This window comes from Ciona robusta, chromosome 12 (assembly GCF_009617815.1).
Source record: "Ciona robusta chromosome 12, ASM961781v2".
Classification (NCBI taxonomy): Eukaryota; Metazoa; Chordata; class Ascidiacea; order Phlebobranchia; family Cionidae; genus Ciona; species Ciona robusta.
The window spans coordinates 3030547-3056794 of NC_143246.1; the positions used below are offsets into that span (position 1 = coordinate 3030547).

The 26248-nt window shown below is 37.3% G+C and overlaps 2 protein-coding genes and 17 non-coding genes across 19 annotated transcripts; 17 read left to right on the forward strand and 2 right to left on the reverse strand.

Annotated features, from left to right (window-relative positions):
• The first annotated feature begins 438 nt into the window (after positions 1 to 438).
• On the forward strand, positions 439 to 510 carry Trnap-ugg (transfer RNA proline (anticodon UGG)). Its single transcript has one exon. It is a non-coding gene; the product is annotated as a tRNA-Pro (tRNA).
• A 319-nt stretch (positions 511 to 829) lies between these two features.
• Trnap-agg (transfer RNA proline (anticodon AGG)) lies at positions 830 to 901 on the forward strand. The gene has a single exon. It is a non-coding gene; the product is annotated as a tRNA-Pro (tRNA).
• Positions 902 to 1469: 568 nt separating this feature from the next.
• Positions 1470 to 2516, reverse strand: LOC149726789 (uncharacterized). Its single transcript, XM_089890369.1, has one exon. It carries the CDS (start codon positions 2514 to 2516, stop codon positions 1470 to 1472), a length of 1047 nt encoding a protein of 348 aa, XP_089746495.1.
• A 4025-nt stretch (positions 2517 to 6541) lies between these two features.
• Trnap-ugg (transfer RNA proline (anticodon UGG)) lies at positions 6542 to 6613 on the forward strand. The gene has a single exon. It is a non-coding gene; the product is annotated as a tRNA-Pro (tRNA).
• A 184-nt stretch (positions 6614 to 6797) lies between these two features.
• LOC149726791 (uncharacterized) lies at positions 6798 to 9118 on the reverse strand. The gene is given in 2 exon segments (XM_089889816.1): positions 6798 to 7852; positions 7854 to 9118. Coding segments are annotated over 2 exon segments (1971 nt in total). The 5' UTR covers positions 9071 to 9118; the 3' UTR covers positions 6798 to 7098.
• Positions 9119 to 16555: 7437 nt separating this feature from the next.
• Positions 16556 to 16627, forward strand: Trnap-agg (transfer RNA proline (anticodon AGG)). Its single transcript has one exon. It is a non-coding gene; the product is annotated as a tRNA-Pro (tRNA).
• Positions 16628 to 17032: 405 nt separating this feature from the next.
• Trnap-agg (transfer RNA proline (anticodon AGG)) lies at positions 17033 to 17104 on the forward strand. Its single transcript has one exon. It is a non-coding gene; the product is annotated as a tRNA-Pro (tRNA).
• A 628-nt stretch (positions 17105 to 17732) lies between these two features.
• On the forward strand, positions 17733 to 17804 carry Trnap-agg (transfer RNA proline (anticodon AGG)). The gene has a single exon. It is a non-coding gene; the product is annotated as a tRNA-Pro (tRNA).
• A 508-nt stretch (positions 17805 to 18312) lies between these two features.
• On the forward strand, positions 18313 to 18384 carry Trnap-ugg (transfer RNA proline (anticodon UGG)). The gene has a single exon. It is a non-coding gene; the product is annotated as a tRNA-Pro (tRNA).
• A 528-nt stretch (positions 18385 to 18912) lies between these two features.
• Trnap-cgg (transfer RNA proline (anticodon CGG)) lies at positions 18913 to 18984 on the forward strand. The gene has a single exon. It is a non-coding gene; the product is annotated as a tRNA-Pro (tRNA).
• Positions 18985 to 19390: 406 nt separating this feature from the next.
• Trnap-agg (transfer RNA proline (anticodon AGG)) lies at positions 19391 to 19462 on the forward strand. The gene has a single exon. It is a non-coding gene; the product is annotated as a tRNA-Pro (tRNA).
• A 509-nt stretch (positions 19463 to 19971) lies between these two features.
• Trnap-ugg (transfer RNA proline (anticodon UGG)) lies at positions 19972 to 20043 on the forward strand. Its single transcript has one exon. It is a non-coding gene; the product is annotated as a tRNA-Pro (tRNA).
• A 549-nt stretch (positions 20044 to 20592) lies between these two features.
• Positions 20593 to 20664, forward strand: Trnap-cgg (transfer RNA proline (anticodon CGG)). The gene has a single exon. It is a non-coding gene; the product is annotated as a tRNA-Pro (tRNA).
• A 321-nt stretch (positions 20665 to 20985) lies between these two features.
• Positions 20986 to 21057, forward strand: Trnap-ugg (transfer RNA proline (anticodon UGG)). The gene has a single exon. It is a non-coding gene; the product is annotated as a tRNA-Pro (tRNA).
• Positions 21058 to 21603: 546 nt separating this feature from the next.
• On the forward strand, positions 21604 to 21675 carry Trnap-agg (transfer RNA proline (anticodon AGG)). The gene has a single exon. It is a non-coding gene; the product is annotated as a tRNA-Pro (tRNA).
• Positions 21676 to 22083: 408 nt separating this feature from the next.
• On the forward strand, positions 22084 to 22155 carry Trnap-ugg (transfer RNA proline (anticodon UGG)). Its single transcript has one exon. It is a non-coding gene; the product is annotated as a tRNA-Pro (tRNA).
• A 2273-nt stretch (positions 22156 to 24428) lies between these two features.
• Trnap-ugg (transfer RNA proline (anticodon UGG)) lies at positions 24429 to 24500 on the forward strand. Its single transcript has one exon. It is a non-coding gene; the product is annotated as a tRNA-Pro (tRNA).
• Positions 24501 to 25046: 546 nt separating this feature from the next.
• On the forward strand, positions 25047 to 25118 carry Trnap-agg (transfer RNA proline (anticodon AGG)). Its single transcript has one exon. It is a non-coding gene; the product is annotated as a tRNA-Pro (tRNA).
• Positions 25119 to 25526: 408 nt separating this feature from the next.
• On the forward strand, positions 25527 to 25597 carry Trnap-cgg (transfer RNA proline (anticodon CGG)). Its single transcript has one exon. It is a non-coding gene; the product is annotated as a tRNA-Pro (tRNA).
• The last annotated feature ends 651 nt before the right edge of the window (positions 25598 to 26248 follow it).

The following is a 26248-nucleotide window of genomic DNA, read 5'->3' on the forward strand; positions in this document are numbered from 1 at the left end:
TATTCGTCTTATGTACTAACGTAAAAAATAACTTAATATCTTATCGTGGCTCGTTGGTTTAGGGGTATGATTCTCGCCTCGGGTGCGAGAGGTCCCGGGTCCAAATCCCGGACGGCCTCAATTTACAAAATTTTAGCTGTCTACATTTATAAATATTCTTCTTATGCACTTAGGTAAAAATAACTTTATAGGTTATGGTAGATCGTTGGTCTGTGGTTATAATACAAGTCCCGGACGAGCCCGTGTTTTACAAATTTTAGCTGTCTATATGCTTAAATATTTGTGTTAAGCACTCAAGTAAAAGAAATCTCTTCCTGTTATTGTGGCTCGTTGTTCTACAAATCCCGATTGAATCCATATTTACTAAATTTTAGCTCACAACATTCACACATATTCGTCTTATGCGTTTACGTAAAAAATAACTAAATATCTTATCGTGGCTAGTTGGTCTAGGGGTTTGATTCTCGCTTTGGGTGCGAGAGGTCCCGGGTTCAAATCCCGGACGAGCCCATATTTTAGTGATTTTCGCTGTCTACATTTATAAATATTCTTCTTATGCACTTAGGTAAAAATAACTTTATATCTTATCGTAGCTCGTTGATCTATGGGTATGATACAATTCCCGGGCGAGCCCATATTTAACAAATTCTAGCCCTTTACATGCTCAATATTCGTGTTATTCACTTAAGTAAAAGATAACTCTATCTGTTATCGTGGCTCGTTGTTCTACAAAACCCGATCGAAACCATATTTACTAAATTTTAGCTCTAAACATTTACAAATATTAGTCTTATGCACCAACGTAAAAAATAACTTAATTTCTTATCGTGGCTCGTTGGTCTAGGGGTATGATTCTCGCTTAGGGTGCGAGAGTTCCCGGGTTCAAATCCCGGACGAGCCCTTACTTTACAAATTTTAGCTGTCTTCAAGAACAAATATTCGTGTTAAGCATTCATGTAAAATATAACTCTGCCTGTTATCGAGCCCATGTTTAACCAATTTTAGCTGTCTACATACACAAATATTCGTCTTATGCACTTAGGTAAAAATAACTTTATATCTTATCGTAACTTGTTGGTCTATGGGTATGATACAATTCCCGGGCGAGCCCATATTTAACAGATTTTAGCTCTTTACATGCTCAATTTTCGTGTTATTCACTTAAGTAAAAGATAACTCTGCCTGTTATCGTGGCTCGTTGTTCTACAAATCCCGATCGAATCCATATTTATTATTATTATTATTATTATTATTATTATTATTATTATTATTATTACATTTTGGTGCATTTAACCTTTCGGTTTTTTACACCGAATACATGACAGCAAATTGTTCAAAAGCTTGACGATAACGGAAAAAGGGAATTTAGTCTACTTTTTGGTGATAGGTTTTGGCGAAAGCAATATACCGGTAAATGACAGAAATTCATTACTTTAACAGTAAATATATCATCATTGGTTTGTCTATGTTCAGAACAATTTGTACGAGTCAATAACATTTAAGAAAACAACAGTAGAACTAAATAAATAGTACCCATTCAGGCGGTGCCCATTCAGGCGATTATGCCCAGTGAGTAATCGAGAGTAGATAACTTCTTCAATTCGAGAGTCCATTTGCTTTAAGTCGTTGTTACTTGACAGTTTTGGGAAAATGTTTTTCATTGCAGTGTTTTGATTGTTTTGTACGTAATACTCACAAAATTTAGTTCGGAGGTTAACTTGTGAGGTATAAATGCAGTCAGTTAGAGCCGTAGTGAAAACATCGCAATGGTTGGTCTTTGCCGATTGCTTTGCATTTTGGTCAGATTCCTCATTGCCTGGTATACCACAGTGACTTGGGACCCAGAGAATTTTGATGTTCATTTGTCTGTTTAAAATATTGAATATTAGTTCAAGAATCTCATTAAGAATAAAGTTTTTTGAGTGGCGCCGTTGTGCGATGGATGTGATTGCATTCAGGCAGTCACATATAATTAGGTAAGAATTATGTGTTTCTTTAGAGTTTACATGTTTTAATGCCATCATGATTGCATATAATTCGCATGAATACGCCGAGTACGACTTGTGTAGAGATGAAGACGATGTGTAACCTTCACTTGGAATTATAAAGGAACATCCACATCCAGATTCTTGTTTTGACCCATCGCAGTATATTTGCGTATATCCTTGGTAATACGTTGCAGTCCTCTCGACGAAGAGACTTTGTTTTCGTTCGTTGGATATGTCTTTGTCTACCAGTGGCGCTAGAGAGGTGTCACAGAATTCTTCAGAGATTTCCCACATTGGCGAAGTGAAAGGTTGGATTAGCCCGACAGGTGTTTCGGTTGGGAATTCCTCTGTAACTTGCAGAAATGAAGATTCACTAGTCGAAGCCCGTAGTAGTGTGCTCGAATTGTGGCGATTTGGTGGGAATGATAGTAGCTTGAGCTTGTATTTTAGACAAGCGTTCTGGTATCGAATGTAAACTGGTGGTTCCTGGCACAATGCTTGCAAACAAACAATTGGTGTGCTGATCATACTTCCAGTGGCCAGCCGCAAACATTTGTTTTGTACGGTTTGTATTACGCTTCTATTGGAGGAAGAGGCAGAGAAATATGCTTCGATTCCATACTCAATGACGGGGCGTATCGAAGCTCGGTATATGGCAAGCAAGGCTGATTTTTGCGCTCCCCATTTCGATCTGCAAAGAATATGTAGTAGATTAATTCGTCTCAGGCATTTACATCGAATGTATGTTATGTGTGATTTGTATGTTAGTCGTTTATCAAATATTACGCCAAGATATTTAAATTCTGTAACATATGTAATACTGTTTCCGTAGAGTGTTATCTTCATATCTGGCAGTTTCCGCTTGTTTGTGAACAATAGAGCTTTGGTTTTGGTGTGAGAAAACTTGATTCCCCATTGTTGGCTCCAAACGTTGATGACGTTTAAGGCGTATTGGATTTTCGTTTTGAGACACTTGAGTTGCTTGCTTTCAATCCATATTGCACAGTCGTCGGCGTATAGTGCGTGTTTGCTTGTCACAGGCAGTTGATTGGACAAGTCATTAATCATAATATTAAATAGTATGGGGCTTAAAACACTACCTTGTGGAACTCCGTTTTCCATGGTGAAGATATCGGAAAGTTCATTGTTCAGTTTGACTTGGAACGTGCGATTTGATAAGAATGAAGATATGAAATGAAGCATTCGACCAGTAATTCCAATGGCATGAAGCTTGTATATAAGACCCTCGTTCCACACCATGTCATAAGCTTTTTCGATGTCAAGAAACACACAGAGAACTGAAGAGCGATTTGCCATGGCACACTGCACGTCATTGTGAAGGTGAAGTATGTGGTCGGTGGTAGATCGTCTACTTTTAAATCCACTTTGTGACTTATGGATTACGTTTTCCTTTTCCAGAAACCAATTTAATCTACGGAGTACGAGTCTTTCCATAATTTTGCACATGCTTGACGTAAGGGATATTGGTCGATAAGACGAAGCAGTATTCTTTGGCTTCCCGGGCTTTAACAGAGGTATAACTACCGAGTGCTTCCAGTTTGATGGTATGGTCCCAGATATCCAAATATTGTTGATCAATTGTAATAATATTGTCAGGCTTGAAGCGGGAAGTTGTACAAGCATTTGGTAAGGAATCCCATCTATTCCAGGAGAAGTATTTTTCTTGTGCGCTATGCTTCTTATACATTGTTCGAGTTCAGCTATGGTGAATGCTTTATTAAGCGGTGATGAAAGGTTATCTGAAGGTAAACCTTTTAGTTGCGGAATTGCCAGATCTATAGCTCTTTTCCGACCTTCGCGGAAATTAGCAGAATAATTGCAGTTGCTGCCAATGCGTTGAAAATGTGCGGCTAGATAGTTTGAGCTGGTAATACCTGGGTCTCTCTGATTACCATCAGTAGCGGTAAACGATGGTTTTACAGACATGTTTCGATTTCCGAACATAGATTTTGCCATGTTCCATACAGGGGTGAGTTTTGTGCAGCCGGTTAGTGAGTTACAGAATTTTTTCCAAGATTGTTGTTTTTTGAAGATTATAAGTTTTCTGGCAATGGCCCGCCTTCTTTTGAATTCAATGGCGTCCTTAGAAGAGTATGAACTTTTAAAAGCTTGCCAAGCTTTGTTTTTCGCTTGAATTGCTGCTTTACAATCATTATCCCACCAAGGGACTGGATTGCGGCGAGACGGCTTGGTTTTTGGAATAGTTGCGTTGGCGGCTTTAACGACAGCATTGGAGAGACCATCGCAGAACTTCTGTACGTCATTGCTGACTAAATCTTGCTTTATTAAGTTGTTGCACATGGTTTTGTAGGCTTCCCAATCCGCCTTGGACAGACACCACCGAGGCGTGAAGTTTGTAGATCGTTCGACAATCCAATTTAATGTGACCTCTACAAGTAAGTGGTCGCTACCGAACAAGTTGTCAGAGACATTAACGGATGTTCTTCCTGCAATATCGCTAGTGGCTATTGTTAAATCCAGAAGAGAGCCACTTGACCGATCGTTGGGGTTCATTGATACTCTTGTGTGCGTATCACAGTTTAACAAAACCATTTGGGATGCTTGTAGGAAGTCGACAATACCAGCGCCTATCGTGTTGCACTGTGATGATTTCCACATCGAGTGGTGTGCATTAAAATCTCCCACAATGATTGCTCGGTTCTTTAACGCTCCGAGTAGATCAAGGAAGTGCGACTCGTGAACACTCGCTGCAGGTGGAATATATATGTTCACAACGGTGATACCACTTACCGAGACTACAATATGTTCTACGTCTTTATGAACATTGCGGAGATTAACATTTGTAAAACTAAGTGAGTCTTTGATCCAGATAGCAACACCTCCTCCACGTCGATCAAGCCTATCCTTTCTGATAAAACTATAACCCGGGAGAGAAACTGTATATTTTGGAGTTAGGTGTGTTTCTTGTAAACAAATAAGGTCGGGGCGGTTGTGTCCTTTGTAAACAAATTGTTTTAGTTCGGGTAGTTTTCGGTATATGCTTCGGCAGTTCCAATGCCATATTATTAGATTTTTGTTCTTCATACTGAATGCGATTGTTGGGGTTCCATGGTGTCAGAAAGAGTCTGTTGAATTTTTGGTGAGATTTCTCCGAAGTAGGCTTTACATGTATTTTGAACGTCCAAGCATAGGTTTGTTACATCATTATTGACTAATGCAGTAGTGATTAGTGCAATCATATCTTTCATAAAGCGGGACAATGTCTGAGCCGTTACGATGATACTGTGGTCGTTGTTCGATATGGGTTGGCTTTTTGGTACAGAAGTCCTGATATGATTTGGGCTAGGTTGATTAGACGTTGATACAATCTGCGGGAGGGATATTGACTGAAGAGGTGGAAAATCATTTCGCGAATAAGATACTTCGTGAACTGATGGACGAACAGTCGGAGCTTGTGCCAAGTTCAGCTTTGTGACAGCATCCTTGTAACTAAGCTTTTCGTTGACAATGTATTGCTTAATTTGAATTTCTCGTTTGTAGTTCGGGCAGCCTTTGTATGCTGCGCTGTGATCTCCTTGGCAATTACAGCAGCGAGTTTCAGCAGTGCATTTTTTATACTCATGGTCGCCGCCACACTTTGCGCATCGAATCTTTGATCGGCAGAACTTCGATATGTGGCCGAATCTATTACAATTAAAACATCTTAACGGTGGGGGATTGTATGCGACGGTATTGAAACGAATGTATCCGATTGTTAAATATTGTGGGAAGTTATTAGTTGTTAGTTGCAAAAGAACCGAAGTGGTGGCTGTTAGGTTTCCATCCCTTTTTACAAAAAAGCGCTTTGCGAACACTACCCCGAAGTCTGATAAACTCGAGGCAATCTCGTCATCAGTAAGGTCGCGCGGCACTTGCTTAATCACACACTTGCAGCCTGTGAATGGTTTATACGCTTGAACGCAGATGTCAATGCTGGTGGTTTCGTTTTGTAAGCATTTTAAAGCAAGTGCTTTTACTCGTTGGCCATTGTTTACACACCTTAATAATAAATCTCCAGATCTCAGTACTTTAATATCGCGATATTCTCCAATCGACGCAATGATAAGCTTATTAATAAGTAGTGGACTAAATGCTCTCAATTGCTTTTCGACACCATGCAAAATAACTTTCAATTCTTGTTGTTCATTGTGTAGATCAGAAGACATACATCCATCTCGAGGGCGTTTAACACCTCTAGCTTCTGTATCTAACGATTTATTCCCAATTGTAGCCAATTCAGAGATTGCAGATACATCCATTTCCATATTCTAATATTAAATTATACAAACAAATACTTCAAAACTGTAAGCAGCAACCAATCGCCACAAACTAATCTCTAAGATGTCTTTTAAAGGTATGACAACCTGCCTAGCAATCCAACTACCAAGGCGCTTGCTTCACGCAGCGAAAAGACGTCCGTACTGCACGACAGCAGAACGCGAATGAATCCATATTTACTAAATTATAGGTCTCAACATTCACAAATATTCGTCTTATGCACTAACGTAAAAAATAACTTAATATGTTATCGTGTTTCGTTGGTCTAGGGGTATGATTCTCGCTTTGGGTGCGAGAGGTCCCGGGTTCAAATCCCGGACGAGCCCATATTTTAGTGATTTTAGCTGTCTACATTTATAAATATTCATCTTATGCACTTAGGTAAAAATAACTTTATAGGTTATGTTAGATGGTTGGTCTGTGGGTATAATACAAATCCCGGACGAGCCCGTGTTTTACAAATTTTAGCCCTTTACATGCTCAATATTCGAGTTATTCAATTAAGTAAAAGATAACTCTATCTGTTATCGTGGCTCGTTGTTCTACAAATCCCGATCGAAACCATATTTATTATTATTATTATTATTACATTTTGGTGCATTTAACCTTTCGGTTTTTTACACCGAATACATGACAGTAAATTGTACAAAAGCTTGACGATAACGGAAAAAGGGAATTTAGTCTACTTTTTGGTGATAGGTTTTGGCAAAAGCAATATACCGGTAAAATGACAGAAATTCATTACTTTAACAGTAAATATATCATCATTGGTTTGTCTATGTTCAGAACAATTTGTACGAGTCAATAACATTTAAGAAAACAACAATAGAAATAAATAAATAGTAATCAGGTGATCTTGTTTCCAAAGACGATTTAATGCTCTAAAAAAGGAAATAGTATGTTTAATAAGGGCGTTGTCAGTTAGCAGTGTGTTAAAATTAAAAGAAAGTTTCATTTCAGAACATAATGTTTTTAACATAGCTTTTACGTTTGCGGTGTTAATACAGGAAATTAATAAATGTTCAGCTGTCTCGTTGACGTTGCATCTTGGGCATTGTCCATTTTCATGGAGGCCGATACGGTTTAGGTGCCCATTCAGGCGATTATGCCCAGTGAGTAATCGAGAGTAGATAACTTCTTCAATTCGAGAGTCCATTTGCTTTAAGTCGTTGTTACTTGGCAGTTTTGGGAAAATGTTTTTCATTGCAGTGTTTTGATTGTTTTGTACGTAATACTCACAAAATTTAGTTCGGAGGTTAACTTGTGAGGTATAAATGCAGTCAGTTAGAGCCGTAGTGAAAACATCGCAATGGTTGTTCTTTGCCGATTGTTTTGCATTTTGGTCAGATTCCTCATTGCCTGGTATACCACAGTGACTTGGGACCCAGAGAATTTTGATGTTCATTTGTCTGTTTAAAATATTGAATATTAGTTCAAGAATCTCATTAAGAATAAAGTTTTTTGAGTGGCGCCGTTGTGCGATGGATGTGATTGCATTCAGGCAGTCACATATAATTAGGTAAGAATTATGTGTTTCTTTAGAGTTTACATGTTTTAATGCCATCATATAATTCGCATGAATACGCCGAGTACGACTTGTGTAGAGATGAAGACGATGTGTAACCTTCACTTGGAATTATAAAGGAACATCCACATCCAGATTCTTGTTTTGACCCATCGCAGTATATTTGCGTATATCCTTGGTAATACGTTGCAATCCTCTCGACGAAGAGACTTTGTTTTCGTTCGTTGGATATATCTTTGTCTACCAGTGGCGCTAGAGAGGTGTCACAGAATTCTTCAGAGATTTCCCACATTGGCGAAGTGAAAGGTTGGATTAGCCCGACAGGTGTTTCGGTTGGGAATTCCTCTGTAACTTGCAGAAATGAAGATTCACTAGTCGAAGCCCGTAGTAGTGTGCTCGAACTGTGGCGATTTGGTGGGAATGATAGTAGCTTGAGCTTGTATTTTAGACAAGCGTTCTGGTATCGAATGTAAACTGGTGGTTCCTGGCACAATGCTTGCAAACAAACAATTGGTGTGCTGATCATACTTCCAGTGGCCAGCCGCAAACACTTGTTTTGTACGGTTTGTATTACGCTTCTATTGGAGGAAGAGGCAGAGAAATATGCTTCGATTCCATACTCAATGACGGGGCGTATCGAAGCTCGGTATATGGCAAGCAAGGCTGATTTTTGCGCTCCCCATTTCGATCTGCAAAGAATATGTAGTAGATTAATTCGTCTCAGGCATTTACATCGAATGTATGTTATGTGTGATTTGTATGTTAGTCGTTTATCAAATATTACGCCAAGATATTTAAATTTTGTAACATATGTAATACTGTTTCCGTAGAGTGTAATCTTTATATCTGGCAGTTTTCGCTTGTTTGTGAACAATAGAGCTTTGGTTTTGGTGTGAGAAAACTTGATTCCCCATTGTTGGCTCCAAACGTTGATGACGTTTAAGACGTATTGGATTTTCGTTTTGAGACACTTTAGTTGCTTGCTTTCAATCCATATTGCACAGTCGTCGGCATATAGTGCGTGTTTGCTTGTCACAGGCAGTTGATTGGACAAGTCATTAATCATAATATTAAATAGTATTGGGCTTAAAACACTACCTTGTGGAACTCCGTTTTCCATGGTGAAGATATCGGAAAGTTCATTGTTCAGTTTGACTTGGAACGTGCGATTTGATAAGAATGAAGATATGAAATGAAGCATTCGACCAGTAATTCCAATGGCATGAAGCTTGTATATAAGACCCTCGTTCCACACCATGTCATAAGCTTTTTCGATGTCAAGAAACACACAGAGAACTGAAGAGCGATTTGCCATGGCACAGAAACTTTATATTTTGGAGTTAGGTGTGTTTCTTGTAAACAAATAAGGTCGGGGCGGTTGTGTCCATTGTAAACAAATTGTTTTAGTTCGGGTAGTTTTCGGTATATGCTTTTGGCAGTTCCAATGCCATATTATTAGATTTTTGTTCTTCATATTGAATGCGATTGTTGGGGTTCCATGGTGTCAGAATGAGTCTGTTGAATTTTTGGTGAGATTTCTCCGAAGTAGGCTTTACATGTATTTTGAACGTCCTAGCATAGGTTTGTTACATCGTTATTGACTAATGCAGTAGTGATTAGTGCAATCATATCTTTCATAAAGCGGGACAATGTCTGAGCCGTTACGATGATACTGTGGTCGTTGTTCGATATGGGTTGGCTTTTTGGTAAAGAAGTCCTAATATGATTTGGGCTAGGTTGATTAGACCATAGTTGATGAGAATATGGTTACGACACGAGGAGGAGTTTTATTCTCTTTGTCACGCTTCACGTAATCCGTATGCGAAATCGGTAAACTGTATGAGAATATTGAACAGTGCGACGTAATTAGATGAAAGTTTACTGTTTGAACAGCGGTTATCGATATGTAAACATGCTTAATACTACATGGTGGTGACTTAATTAGTAAGGTTTTAAGCGCACCTAGGAAGTTAGTTCTGTATTGATAGGTAAAAGTTCAGGTAGGCTATCCGTAGTTGAACTGACTGAATATATGCATGCGGTTAATGTACTTCATCTGCAAACCGCTGTTTAAGGTGCGTCATTTTATTTAGAAAATGTAATAATGAATAATCCTCCTACTAACCCGCAGACCTGTCAATTAGTGAATTTAAAACTAAATACTATGGTCAGCCATTGTGCAGTGCCAAAGTGCCCGTGGTCATATCGGAAAGCAAAAAAAAGCAAAGAAAAAAGAAGCTTGTTCACAGTAAAACGCCCGGAATTTGCCAAAGATGAAAAAACTAAAGAACATCTTTTAACACTTACAAGATTTTTATTGTCGGTTCGTGATTGTGATAAAAAGGACCAAATAAAAAACATGCTCTCGAGGGAAAGGTAAGATGCATGTAATTGCTTTTGTTTTAAGAACTTATTTCATTGTATGTTATACTGAGATCCATAGTGGGAAGTGGTGTGAATTAAAGTTCTGTTGCAATGTCCAGCATAAAAAAGCTTACTTTCCAATCAGGATTAAGATGCCATATTGTTTCAGTGCGGCCATTTGTGAATGTCATTTTGCCGAAGAAGATATAATAACTTCGGCAACAGGAAAATCAAAGTCTGCGCATTGGTGCTGTACCATGCCGCAACTTACCAAAGGCCAGTGCAGAATTTAAAGAGAGGCCAGACAATTATAAGCCAAGAGAGTTACCAAACAGAAGGCCTGCAGAACCGAAAATTTATTTTAAACGTTTACACCAAGTTGTAGAGCAATGGAAGCGTTTGTCAAAGTGGAGGCAAGTTACATTACATGGCACCGGTGACAGTAAGATCTTGTGTAAATTTTACCTTTTTATGTATATTTAGAAAAATGGCTGTTTTATATTGACGAGAGAAGCAAGATCCTAACAGCAGAATATAACAAAGGACATTACTCTGCAGCTCCAATCAAGTATTACATATATATATATATATGTTTACATTATTTATGTATTTGACAATATTCTTTTATTGCTAGATTTACAATGGAAGAGGATTTAATTATAATTTCAGTGTTGGTTTTTGGCCAGGAAGTTTCTAAACCTCAGATTGAAAGAATTTTAGATTCAGAAAGTCTGATTTGCCAGTCTCTGAGCAATTTTTTATGTAAGTAAAACTGGCAGTTGTAGATGAGTAGAATTGGCTAGTAGCAAAATAGACACACCAACACACTAGAGATCTATACTTTATTAAAATGTTTTTTTTTTAGTGCAATTTGAGCAGTGCAATGTTTGCGAAGGTATTACCGCAAGTCCAATTCCAACTAACTATGACAATGTTTACCGCCATCCTGTCATTATCAATACTGACAATACTCTGAAAGTGCATGAAATCTGAAATGTACAGATCAAACAATTGCCAAATATTTGGTAAGTATGTGCAAGGCTGATTAATTCTGTGTTGAATTTGCCATGTTACCTCAAAGCAGGTTCTGCAGAAGAAAGTTGCTGTAATTACTGCCAAATGGAAAACAAAAAGATAGCAACTGTAAACATAGAAGCAGCACAGCAACAAGGTAGTAAGGCTGCTTCAATAAATCATATCAATAAAGATCATTTCAGCGTAAGTACCCACTACCCAATATTATAAATTTTATTCTATGGATTATATTAATAGTATTAGTACTGATATTTTTTATATTACAGAAAATATTTGGTCGAAATCAAGCAGATCTTAATGAATGGCAACAGCTTTTTATGAACCACCAACTTCAAAATGCTGGCATTGCACCAAACAGTCGGCGGTATCATCCTGACATTGTAAGATGGGCGATTGAATTTTACTGCCGATCTCCAGCAGCCTACCGACACATTCTGCAAAGTGACATTTTATGTTTACCCAGTGTTCGGACAATTCAAAGATACAGGTAATAAAGATTAACACTAATACAATATGCATGTGTATTTATATGTATATTGTGCTATGTAGAAACCTAATTCCCGCCCAGAAAGGAATTAATGCATTGGCTTTACAAGAAGTGGAAAGGGTCATGCAAAATCACGTATCTATGGAAGCATTTATTACGGTGGATGAAATGAAAAGTATGCTGTGGGCATATGTTATTTTTTGAAATTCTAATATTATTTGTCATTTTAGTAAAAGAAAATTTAATTATGAAAGATGGCAAAGTTGAAGGATTTGTTGAATGGGAAATCAATGAGCTTGCAACACATATTATTGGTAAGGAATAAAGTAAATTAAAATAGGCAAGTAAAAAAATTTATTCTGATCACATCTCTTTTAGTATTTTACCTTAGGTCAATTAAAAAGGAAATTTCAATGCCGATTGCTTGGTGGCCAACCAAAGTAACACCAGCCAGTAGGATTGCTTTAATGTTTTGGAAAATTGTGTGTGCATGTGAGAATAAAAACGTTCATATCAACTGTGTCATAGCAGATGGGTATTCTATCAACCGTAAATTTTTTTATCTTGTCTCCTTGAGGAAGTTTTCCTTGGACAACGATGACTGTGTTTATACTGCTCCAAATCCATACAGTGCAAACCGGGCAATTTTTCTCTGTTTGGATCCTTCACACTTAATTAAGGTAGTAGAAATAATAAGTTTTGTGTTTTAAATTATCTAAAATTTGTGATTTCAGACGATTAGAAATTCATTTTACGCATCCCGGCCTGGTGGCAGCCGTTATCTCAACATGCTTGGACCAGGTCATGACATCCTTTGGGAGCATGTTGCAAAACTGTATGAGATGGAGAAATCTATGCCTCTGACATCTATTACAAAACTGACCAGTAATCACATACAGCTTACCCCATTTAGTAAAGTAAATTATTTCTTTTTTTTCTAAATTGATGATTAGATGTTTATTTATACACTTTACCAAATTTAGATGAATGTGAAACTTGCAAAAGATGTGTTAAGTCACAAAGTTGCTGAAGCTGTATCAGCTTATGTAGAAGATGGCGAAGGTACTGCTGAGTTCATTCGCCTCTTTAGCAGGTATAAAAACTGCGATTTTTCTAAACAAAATACTTGCATCATTTTGTTGGGTGGCAGTTGTTAGCTTAAATTTTAAAAGTTGTGTGTAATTTTTTTAAGTTGTAAATATTTCTTGACTAATATTTAAAATGCAGGCCACTAGGTGGATTAAAAGTGCGTTTTAAATATGAGAATTAAGTGTTTTATAAACTGGTATTACATTTTTTCTAAGATGGTGTGAAATCATGACATGTACAAAGTCAAATGCAGTTTGGGATGTGGCAGATGAACGTGTAACTTGGCTTCGAAATGTCTTTTTGCCAAAAATGGTAAAGTGGAAGGTATTTTTCCAGTAATGTTTTTAGTTGAGTAAGTTTTAATTTCTTTATTTGCTCTTAGGATTTGGCATTGGCTAACAAACACCCACTGCGTGTGTTAGCAAAGCCAACTATGGATGGAGTCATTTTTACCACCAAAAATTACATCAAGCTTCTGGACCGCTTGCTTCAATGCAAAGATATTAAATATGTCTGTTTGCAAACTATTAGCCAAGATGTTTTAGAGGCTACTTTTGGCAACTTGGTAATTACTTAGTTACTGTTTAAACAACTAGTTTGTAACAAAAAGTTATGACTAATGACAATAAAATATAAAAAGCTAAATCTTTTTCATGTGATTGGAGTAAGATGCTATATATTTATCCCTGAACATTTTCACTTTGGGTATACTGCATTACAGTAATGTCTTGTGAAGTTATCAATATTAATGCCGGACTGTTTTTACTACAGCGTCAACTTGGAAGGCGAAATGAGGCTCCGGATGTAAAAGATGTCGCATATGGTATAAATCATATTGTTCAGCGCAAATCAATTAAAAAAATTCATGGGGGAAATACGACGTATGGGAATGACAATTCATGGACTGAAGTTTGTCACCTCCCAATAGCTTAATGCTTGGACCGCTTTCTGTGTCTTATTATTGATTTAAAAGCTGCATGTATTTTTTGAGTAGTAATAACATTTATTAACAAAAACACAATGGTGAAATTCACAAGTTTATATCAAATTTTTTCTGAAACTCTTTTTAGGTTTTGTTGTTTTAAACATTTTTGAAAACATTTTTTTAGCACACGTAAAAGACAACACATTTAAAAACAATTCAATTATAAAAAACATAATTTTTTCCACTTCACTTTCAAGTGCAACACTAGTTTCAGCAACAAACTTGTCAATAAATGAAAAAACACTGGTGATTCTGTGGTTTTGGATAAAACTAATGTAAAATCAATGTTACTATATTTCTGTCTATATTCATTTAGGGTCTCTATAAAAACCCATTCCATTAGGGTAAGTAAGTCCAAACTCGGGTACTTTAAACAGCCTTTTTTTCGTTCCATCATGATTAACAGTTCTCCTCTTGGTTTTTCTGATAAAAAATGGGTTGGCAAGTTAAATTTTTTGGCAGCCTTGTATAAGCAAAATCCGGTTAAATACTCCACACCATCAGCTTCCACAGTACCAATAGAAGTATCAAAATCTTTGGAAATATTTTCAGCCATGTTGACTGCGATAGAACCAATTGTTTCGATTACTTCCAGGACTGTTTCCGGGGCATCAAAATCAGAGACCTCCATTGGACCAAAGAAATCAGTGAATCGGTGGCAGTACTTGGGATACTCAATCATAAGGTCCTCCAGCTTTTTTGACACTTGAAATTTGTTAATCCATCCCGAGATTACATCATGTCCAAATTTTGAAAATTTAAGATAAGGATTAATTTTAGCCAAAACTTCATCTGGTGTAAAATTATGTTGATCCGTCTTTAATGAACTGTGAGGGGCGAAACAATTCCAGTCTTGCTGTACAAAGTTTTCTATCATTATCACGATAAATGGCTCGCTCCAAAGTTAGTATAGACCAAGTTAGGAAACGGATTGTAAAACAACGAGTCTTGTTATCCATTGTCTCACGTCTATGACGTCATAGTCGCCACCATTACGGAGCCCACGGCATAGCATTTTATCATTGCTAGGTGCTGTTTTTCGTTTAAATATTGCGATTTTTTAAAAACCAAGCACTTCTGCGCGTAAAAATGGCTTCCTACTAATGTTATATCTTATCACAACACGGCCTACTAGAGATATCTCTAGTAGGCCGTGATCACAATAATAAACCTCACAAAAATAATCAACTTTTATTGAACACTCAATCGATTCAAGAGTAAAAAAACAGAAAATATTAAGTTTACTAACCAAAAACATAAAAGAACGTGTTTAAAATATAAAAATACAAACAAAAACGCATAAAATTACCACAAACTGGTGTATCTAGCTGCAGTTTTGCATGTAAATTGCCGTGATTTTACTTTTTGGCTCACAAACTCAACGCGTATACCCGGCAACGAAACTTAAGGTATCTTTGTAAAATTTGCCTAATATCGAAGTGACATTGAGGAAAACAATACTGAGTTACTATTTTTGGTCCTCTGCTTGAAATAGTAAGCTACCTTTTCTGTGTTCCGGGTCTTTATGAAATCGGAAAACGCGAACACCTTATCTGCTAGTACTTAAGCAGTTGGGAGCTGCATGTCCACTCATGTTGGATTATAAATGTAGTAAAGAATGGCTCTGTAGGTTCGTAGGTAAGATCATATATTATTATGTAAACTAAGCTGATTGCTGCTAGTCTTAATCGCCAACGTAAAGTACCCTGTTAAACCACACTGTACGCCGAAAACCAGTCAAAATACTAATTTACTCCACATTAATTCCTAGATTTAATATTATATAACAAGATTTATATTAGAAATTATATTTTATATGTTAAAACAACCGCTATACGTGTTTTCTAGCTTTGTATCGCTTACAAGAACTAAATGAACACATGCCGACCATGCATTTGTATAGGCGATTTACGCTTTGTGGGCTCCGTAATGGCGGACACGAGCGCCGTTTCCTAACTTGGTCTATACTAACTTTGGCTCGCTCATGTTCGCACACGGGTTCTTCTAAAGTAGCAGACTGCCACGACACCGTACGGATTCGGTCATGCGTGAACAAAGGTTACTAAAGTTCGTGTCGTAACCATATTCTCATCAACTATGATTAGACGTTGATACAATCTGCGGGAGGGATATTGACTGAAGAGGTGGAAAATCATTTCGCGAATAAGATACTTCGTGAACTGATGGACGAACAGTCGGAGCTTGTGCCAAGTTCAGCTTTGTGACAGCATCCTTGTAACTAAGCTTTTCGTTGACTATGTATTGCTTAATTTGAATTTCTCGTTTGTAGTTCGGACAGCCTTTGTATGCTGCGCTGTGATCTCCTTGGCAATTACAGCAGCGAGTTTCAGCAGTGCATTATTTATACCCATGGTCGCCGCCACACTTTGCGCATCGAATCTTTGATCGGCAGAACTTCGATATGTGGCCGAATCTATTACAATTAAAACATCTTAACGGTGGGGGACTGTATGCGACGGTATTGAAACGAATGTATCCGATTGTTAAATATTGTGGGAAGTTATTAGTTGTTAGTTGCAAAAGAACCGAAGTGGTGGCTGTTAGGTTTCCATCCCTTTTTACAAAAAAAGCGCTTTGCGAACACTACACCGAAGTCTGATAAACTCGAGGCAATCTCGTCATCAGTAAGGTCGCGCGGCACTTGCTTAATCACACACTTGCAGCCTGTGGATGGGAAACCATAATTACTAAATTTTAGCTCTAAACGTTTACAAATATTAGTCTTATGCACTAACGTAAAAAATAACTTAATTTCTTATCGTGGCTCGTTTGTCTAGGGGTATGATTCTCGCTTAGGGTGCGAGAGGCCCCGGGTTCAAATCCCGGACGAGCCCGTACTTTACAAATTTTAGCTGTCTTCAAGAACAAATATTCGTGTTAAGCATTCAAGTAAAATATAACTCTGCCTGTTATCGAGCCCATGTTTAACCAATTTTAGCTGTCTACATAAACAAATATTCGTCTTATGTACATAGGTAAAAATAACTTTATATCTTATCGTAGCTCGTTGGTCTATGGGTATGATACAATTCCCGGGCGAGCCCATATTTAACAAATTTTAGCTGTTTACATGCTCAATTTTCGTGTTATTCACTTAAGTAAAAGATAACTCTGCCTGTTATCGTGGCTCGTTATTCTACAAATCCCGATCGAATCCTTATTTGCTAAATTATAGGTCTCAACATTCACAAATATTCGTCTTATGCATTAACGTAAAAAATAACCTTTTATCTTATCGTGGCTCGTTGGTCTAGGGGTATGATTCTCGCTTAGGGTGCGAGAGGTCCCGGGTTCAATTCCCGGACGAGCCCATATTTACTAAATTTTGCTGTCTACATTTATAAATATTCTTCTTATGCACTTAGGTAAAAATATCTTTATATGTTATGGTTGGTCGTTGGTCTGTGGGTATGATACAAGTCCTGGACGAGCCCGTGTTTTACAAATTTTAGTTGTCTACATGCTTAAATATTCGTGTTAAGCACTTATGTAAAAGCTAACTCTGCCTGTTATCGAGACCATGTTTAACAAATTTTAGCTGTCAAAACACACAAATATTCGTCTTATGCACTTAGGTAAAAATAACTTTATATCTTATTGTAGCTCGTTGATCTATGGGTATGACACAATTCCCGTACGAGTCCATATTTAAATATTTTTAGCTGTTAACATTAAAAGTCCTACTATTCCTCAATTGAGTAATACTTTTCCATGATAATCATCGCCTAATACTCTCAGGAAATGAATCAACAATTATGTTACTGCGTGCCTTCTTGGACTATGTCTTCAATCTTTCTTCGAGCTCTAGAGGCTCCAGGTTAAAACCCCGAACAAGACTGTATGTTAATTTTTTACCTATTTCTTTATTTGAAGTATAGGCTTGTGCTTGATAAACATCGTCTTACGACCTCAGGAAAAACTATTCGTGCCGATAAAAGTGGCTCGTTGGTCTAGGGGTATGATTCTCGCTTAGGGTGCGAGAGGTCCCGAGTTCAAATCCCGAACGAGCCCATATTTAACAAATTTTAGCTGTCTACATTTATAAATTTTCTTTTTATGTACTTACGTAAAAGATAACTCTGCCTGTTATTGTAACTCTGCCTGTTATCGAGCCCATGTTTAACAAATTTTAGTTGTCTACATGCTTAAATATTCGTGTTAAGCACTTATGTAAAAGCTAACTCTGCCTGTTATCGAGACCATGTTTAACAAATTTTAGCTGTCAAAACACACAAATATTCGTCTTATGCACTTAGGTAAAAATAACTTTATATCTTATCGTAGCTCGTTGATCTATGGGTATGACACAATTCCCGGGCGAGCGCATATTTAACAAATTTTAGCTCTTTACATGCTCAATATTCGTGTTATTCACTTAAGTAAAAGATAACTCTACCTGTTATCGTGGCTCGTTGTTCTACAAATCCCGATCGAATCCATATTTACTAAATTTTAGGTCTCAACATCACAAATATTCGTCTTATGCCATAACGTAAAAATTAACTTAATATCTAATCGTGGCTCGTTGGTCTAGGGGTATGATTCTCGCTTTGGGTGCGAGAGGTCCCGGGTTCAAATCCCGGACGAGCCCGTAATTAACAAATTTTGCTGTCTACATTTATAAATATTCTTCTTATGCACTTAGGTAAAAATATCTTTATATGTTATGGTTGGTCGTTGGTCTGTTGGTATGATACAAGTCCTGGACGAGCCCGTGTTTTACAAATTTTAGTTGTCTACATGCTTAAATATTCGTGTTAAGCACTTATGTAAAATCTAACTCTGCCTGTTATCGAGACCATGTTTAACAAATTTTAGCTGTCAAAACACACAAATATTCGTCTTATGCACTTAGGTAAAAATAACTTTATATCTTATTGTAGCTCGTTGATCTATGGGTATGACACAATTCCCGGGCGAGCGCATATTTAACAAATTTTAGCTCTTTACATGCTCAATATTCGTGTTATTCACTTAAGTAAAAGATAACTCTACCTGTTATCGTGGCTCGTTGTTCTACAAATCCCGATCGAAACCATATTTACTAAATTTTAGGTCTCAACATTCACAAAAATTCATCTTATGCGGTTACATAAAAAATATCCTATTATCTTATCGTGGCTCGTTGGTCTAGAGGTATGATTCTCGCTTCGGGTGCGAGAGGTCCCGGGTTCAATTCCCGGTCGAGCCCATATTTACTAAATTTTAGCTGTCAACATTCACATATATTTCATTTCGCATTTAAACTGTATGTTTGTCTTTAATAAATATCGTCCCGTAAATAAATTCCCGTACGAGTCCATATTTAAATATTTTTAGCTGTTAACATTAAAAGTCCTACTATTCCTCAATTGAAGTAATACTTTTCCATGATAATCATCGCCTAATACTCTCAGGAAATGAATCAACAGTTATGTTACTGCGTGCCTTCTTGGACTATGTCTTCAATCTTTCTTCGAGCTCTAGAGGCTCCAGGTTAAAACCCCGAACAAGACTGTATGTTAATTTTATACCTATTTCTTTATTTGAAGTATAGGCTTGTGCTTGATAAACATCGTCTTACGACCTCAGGAAAAACTATTCGTGCCGATAAAAGTGGCTCGTTGGTCTAGGGGTATGATTCTCGCTTAGGGTGCGAGAGGTCCCGAGTTCAAATCCCGAACGAGCCCATATTTAACAAATTTTAGCTGTCTACATTTATAAATATTCTTTTTATGTACTTACGTAAAAGATAACTCTGCCTGTTATTGTAACTCTGCCTGTTATCGAGCCCATGTTTAACAAATTTTAGTTGTCTACATGCTTAAATATTCGTGTTAAGCACTTATGTAAAAGCTAATTCTGCCTGTTATCGAGACCATGTTTAACAAATTTTAGCTGTCAAAACACACAAATATTCGTCTTATGCACTTAGGTAAAAATAACTTTATATCTTATCGTAGCTCGTTGATCTATGGGTATGACACAATTCCCGGGCGAGCGCATATTTAACAAATTTTAGCTCTTTACATGCTCAATATTCGTGTTATTCACTTAAGTAAAAGATAACTCTACCTGTTATCGTGGCTCGTTGTTCTACAAATCCCGATCGCATCCATATTTACTAAATTTTAGCTCTTAACATTCACAAATATTCGTCTAATGCGCTTACGTAAAAAATACCTTAATATCTTATCGTGGCTCGTTGGTCTAGGGGTATGATTCTCGCTTTGGGTGCGAGAGGTCCCGGGTTCAAATCCCGGACGAGCCCATATTTAACAAATATTAGCTGTCTACATTTATAAATATTCTTCTTATGCACTTAGGTAAAAATAACTTTATATGTTATGGTTGATCGTTGGTCTGTGGGTATGATACAAGTCCCGGACGAGCCCGTGTTTTACAAATTTTAGCTGTCTACATGCTTAATTATTCGTGTTAAGCACTTATGTAAAAGATAACTCTGCCTGTTATTGTAACTCTGCCTCTTATCGAGACCATGTTTAACAAATTTTAGCTGTCTGAACACACAAATATTCGTCTTATATGCACTTAGGTAAAAATAACTTTATACATTATCGTAGCTCGTTGATCTATGGGTATGATACAATTCCCGGGCGAGCCCATATTTAACAAATTTTAGCTCTTTACATGCTCAATATTCGTGTTATTCACTTAAGTAAAAGATAACTCTACCTGTTATCGTGGCTCGTTGTTCTACAAATCCCGATCGAAACCATATTTACTAAATTTTAGGTCTCAACATTCACAAAAATTCATCTTATGCCTTTACGTAAAAAATAACCTAAAATATTATCGTGGCTCGTTGGTCTAGAGGTATGATTCTCGCTTCGGGTGCGAGAGGTCCCGGGTTCAATTCCCGGACGAGCCCATATTTAACAAATTTTAGCTGTCTACATTTATAAATATTCTTCTTATGCACTTAGGTAAAAATAACTTTATATGTTATGGTTGGTCGTTGGTCTGTGGGTATGATACAAGTCCCGGACGAGCCCGTATTTAACAAATTTTGCTGTCTACATGCCCAAATATTCATGTTATGCACTGAAGTAAGAAAAATAACTCTGCCTGTTATCGTGGCTCGTTGGTCTATAAATTCCGGTCAAGTCCATATTTACTATATTTTAGCACTCAACATGCGCAAATATTCGTCTTATGCACTAACGTAAAAAAGAACTTAATATCTTATCGTGGCTCGTTGGTCTAGGGGTATGATTCTCGCTTTGGGTGCGAGAGGTCCCGGGTTCAAATCCCGGACGAGCCCGTATTTAACAAATTTTGCTCTCTAAATTTTTATATATTCTTCTTATGCACTTAGGTAAAAATATATTCATATGTTATGGTTGGTCGGTGGTCTGTGGGTATGTTACAAGTCCCGGACGAGCCCGTGTTTTACAAATTTTAGTTGTCTACATGCTTAAATATTCGTGTTAAGCACTTATGTAAAAGCTAACTCTGCCTGTTATTTTAACTCTGCCTGTTATCGAGACCATGTTTAACAAATTTTAGCTGTCTAAACACACAAATATTCGTCTTATGCACTTAGGTAAAAATAACTTTATATCTTATCGTAGCTCGTTGATCTATGGGTATGGTACAATTCCCGGGCGAGCCCATATTTAACAAATTTTAACTCTTTACATGGTCAATATTCGTGTTATTCGCTTAAGTAAAATATAACTCTACCTGTTATCGTGGCTCGTTGTTCTACAAATCCCGATCGAAACCATATGTACTAAATTTTAGGTCTCAACATTCACAAAAATTCATCTTATGCGCTTACGTAAAAAATAACCTTTTATCTCATCGTGGCTCGTTGGTCTAGGGGTATGATTCTCGCTTAGGGTGCGAGAGGTCCCGGGTTCAATTCCCGGACGAGCCCAAATTTACTAAATTTTAGCGGTCAATATTCACAAATATTTCATTTCGCATTTAAACTGTATGTTTGTCTTTAATAAATATCGTCCCGTAAATAAATTCCCGTAGGAGTTCATATTTAAATATTTTTAGCTGTTAACATTAAAAGTCCTACTATTCCTCAATTGAAGTAAATACTTTTCCATGATAATCATCGCCTAATACTCTCAGGAAATGAATCAACAATTATGTTACTGCCTGCGTTCTTGGACTAAGGCTGCAATCATTCTTCGAGCTCTAGAAGCTCCAGGTTATAACCCCGAACAAGACTGTATGTTAATTTTTTTACCTATTTCTTTATTTGAAGTATAGGCTTGTGCTTGATAAACATCGTCTTACGCCCTCAGGAAGAAATATTCGTGCCGATAAAAGTGGCTCGTTGGTCTAGGGGTATGATTCTCGCCTTGGGTGCGAGAGGTCCCGGGTTCAATTCCCGGACGAGCCCATATTTACTAAATTTTAGCTGTCAACATTCACAAATATTTCATTTCGCATTTAAACTGTATGTTTGTCTTTAATAAATGTCGTCCGGTAAATAAATTCCCGTACGAGTCCATATTTAAATATTTTTAGCTGTTAACATTAAAAGTCCTACTATTCCTCAATTGAAGTAATACTTTTCCACGATAATCATCGCCTAATACTCTCAGGAAATGAATCAACAATTATGTTACTGCGTGCGTTCTTGGACTATGGCTGCAATCTTTCTTCGAGCTCTAGAAGCTCCAGGTTAAAACCCCGAACAAGACTGTATGTTAATTTTTTACCTATTTCTTTATTTGAAGTGTAGGCTGGTGCTTGATAAACATCGTCTTACGCCCTCAGGAAGAACTATTCGTGCCGATAAAAGTGGCTCGTTGGTCTAGGGGTATGATTCTCGTTAGGGTGCGAGAGGTCCCGGGTTCAATTCCCGGACGAGCCCATATTTACTAAATTTTAGCTGTCTTCATGAACAAATATTCATGTTAAGCACTCAAGTAAAAGATAAATCTGCCTGTAATCGTGGCTCGTTTTTCTACAAATCCCGATCGCATCCATATTTACTAAATTGAATGAATGAATGTAAATTTTAGCTGTCTTCATGAACAAATATTCATGTTAAGCACTCAAGTAAAAGATAAATCTGCCTGTAATCGTGGCTCGTTGTTCTACAAATCCCGATCGCATCCATATTTACTAAATTGAATGAATGAATGTAACTTACTTTATCCTCGCGTGGCCAGAAAACGACAGTCGTTATAACACGGGTGTGCACCTCGCGCCAGCTTACGAGTTACCAAGTATGTTACTTTGTGGGTGATTATTTTTTTTGGATTTTATTTTTATGTATGGCTGATAATTTGGACAACCCATTAGTGACCACTGGGTTGGAGCAATTGCCGTTAAGTGTCTTGCTCAAGGACACATACGCCCACAATGGTAGCAGCGGCGAGCCTTAAACCCATTAACTCTGGGTTAGAGGCAGGCGGGCTAACCACTACGCCACGGCGCCGGATTTTAGCTCTCAACATTCACAAATATTCGTCTTATGCGGTTACGTTGTTCTACAAATCCCGATCGCATCCATATTTACTAAATTTTAGCTCTTAACATTTACAAATATTCGTCTAATGCGCTTACGTAAAAAATAACTTAATATTATATCGTGGATCGTTGGTCTGGGGGTATGATTCTCGCTTTGGGTGCGAGAGGTCCCGGGTTCAAATCCCGGACGAGCCCATATTTAACAAATTTTAGCTGTCTACATTTATAAATATTCTTTTTATGCACTTAGGTAAAAATAACTTTATATGTTATGGTTGATCGTTGGTCTGTTGGTATGATACAAGTACCGGACGAGCCCGTGTTTTACAAATTTTAGCTGTCTATATGCATAAATATTCGTGTTTAGCACTCAAGTAAAAGAAATCTCTTCCTGTTATTGTGGCTCGTTGTTCTACAAATCGCGATCGAATCCATATTTACTAAATTTTAGCTCACAACATTCACAAATATTCGTGTTATGCGTATATTACGAATTTTAGCTGACTAAATTTATAAATATTCTTCTTATGCACTTAGGTAAAAATAACTTTATATCTTATAGTAGATCGTTGGTCTGTGGGTATGATACAAGTCCCGGAACAGTCCGTATTTTATAATTACTGGCTGTCTACATGCTTAAATATTCGTGTTAAGCACTTAAGTAAAAGATAACTCTACCTGTTATCGTGGCTCGTTGTACTACAAATCCCGATCGCATCCATATTTACTAAATTTTAGCTCTTAACATTCACAAATATTCGTCTAATGCGCTTACGTAAAAATACCTTAATATCTTATCGTGGCTCGTTGGTCTAGGGGTATTATTCTCGCTTTGGGTGCGAGAGATCCCGGGTTCAAATCCCGGACGTGCCCATATTTAACAAATTTTAGCTGTCTACATTTATAAATATTCTTCTTATGCACTTAGGTAAAAATAACTTTATATGTTATGGTTGGTCGTTGGTCTGTGGGTATGATACAAGTCCCGGACGAGCCCGTATTTAACAAATTTTGCTGTCTACATGCCCAAATATTCATGTTATGCACTGAAGTAAGAAAAATAACTCTGTCTGTTATCGTGGCTCGTTGGTCTATAAATTCCGGTCAAGTCCATATTTACTATATTTTAGCACTCAACATGCGCAAATATTCGTCTTATGCACTAACGTAAAAAAGAACTTAATATCTTATCGTGGCTCGTTGGTCTAGGGGTATGATTCTCGCTTTGGGTGCGAGAGGTCCCGGGTTCAAATCCCGGACGAGCCCGTATTTAACAAATTTTGCTCTCTAAATTTTTATATATTCTTCTTATGCACTTAGGTAAAAATATATTCATATGTTATGGTTGGTCGGTGGTCTGTGGGTATGATACAAGTCCCGGACGAGCCCGTGTTTTACAAATTTTAGTTGTCTACATGCTTAAATATTCGTGTTAAGCACTTATGTAAAAGCTAACTCTGCCTGTTATTTTAACTCTGCCTGTTATCGAGACCATGTTTAACAAATTTTAGCTGTCTAAACACACAAATATTCGTCTTATGCACTTAGGTAAAAATAACTTTATATCTTATCGTAGCTCGTTGATCTATGGGTATGGTACAATTCCCGGGCGAGCCCATATTTAACAAATTTTAACTCTTTACATGGTCAATATTCGTGTTATTCGCTTAAGTAAAAGATAACTCTACCTGTTATCGTGGCTCGTTGTTCTACAAATCCCGATCGAAACCATATGTACTAAATTTTAGGTCTCAACATTCACAAAAATTCATCTTATGCGCTTTCGTAAAAAATAACCTTTTATCTCATCGTGGCTCGTTGGTCTGGGGGTATGATTCTCGCTTAGGGTGCGAGAGGTCGCGGGTTCAATTCCCGGACGAGCCCAAATTTACTAAATTTTAGCGGTCAATATTCACAAATATTTCATTTCGCATTTAAACTGTATGTTTGTCTTTAATAAATATCGTCCCGTAAATAAATTCCCGTACGAGTCCATATTTAAATATTTTTAGCTGTTAACATTAAAAGTCCTACTATTCCTCAATTGAAGTAAATACTTTTCCATGATAATCATCGCCTAATACTCTCAGGAAATGAATCAACAATTATGTTACTGCCTGCGTTCTTGGACTAAGGCTGCAATCATTCTTCGAGCTCTAGAGGCTTCAAGTTAAAACCCCGAACAAGACGGTATGTTAATTTTTTTACCTATTTCTTTATTTGAAGTATAGGCTTGTGCTTGATAAACATCGTCTTACGCCCTCAGGAAGAAATATTCGTGCCGATAAAAGTGGCTCGTTGGTCTAGGGTATGATTCTCGCTTCGGGTGCGAGAGGTCCCGGGTTCAATTCCCGGACGAGCCCATATTTACTAAATTTTAGCTGTCAACATTCACAAATATTTCATTTCGCATTTAAACTGTATGTTTGTCTTTAATAAATGTCGTCCGGTAAATAAATTCCCGTACGAGTCCATATTTAAATATTTTTAGCTGTTAACATTAAAAGTCCTACTATTCCTCAATTGAAGTAATACTTTTCCACGATAATCATCGCCTAATACTCTCAGGAAATGAATCAACAATTATGTTACTGCGTGCGTTCTTGGACTATGGCTGCAATCTTTCTTCGAGCTCTAGAAGCTCCAGGTTAAAACCCCGAACAAGACTGTATGTTAATTTTTTACCTATTTCTTTATTTGAAGTGTAGGCTGGTGCTTGATAAACATCGTCTTACGCCCTCAGGAAGAACTATTCGTGCCGATAAAAGTGGCTCGTTGGTCTAGGGGTATGATTCTCGTTAGGGTGCGAGAGGTCCCGGTTTCAAATCCCGGACGAGCCCATATTTAACAAATTTTAGCTGTCTACATTTATAAATATTCTTTTTATGCACTTACGTAAAAGATAACTCTGCCTGTTATTGTAACTCTGCCTGTTATCGAGCCCATGTTTTACAAATTTTAGCTGTCTACATACTCAAATATTCGTCTTATGCACTTAGGTAAAAATAACTTTA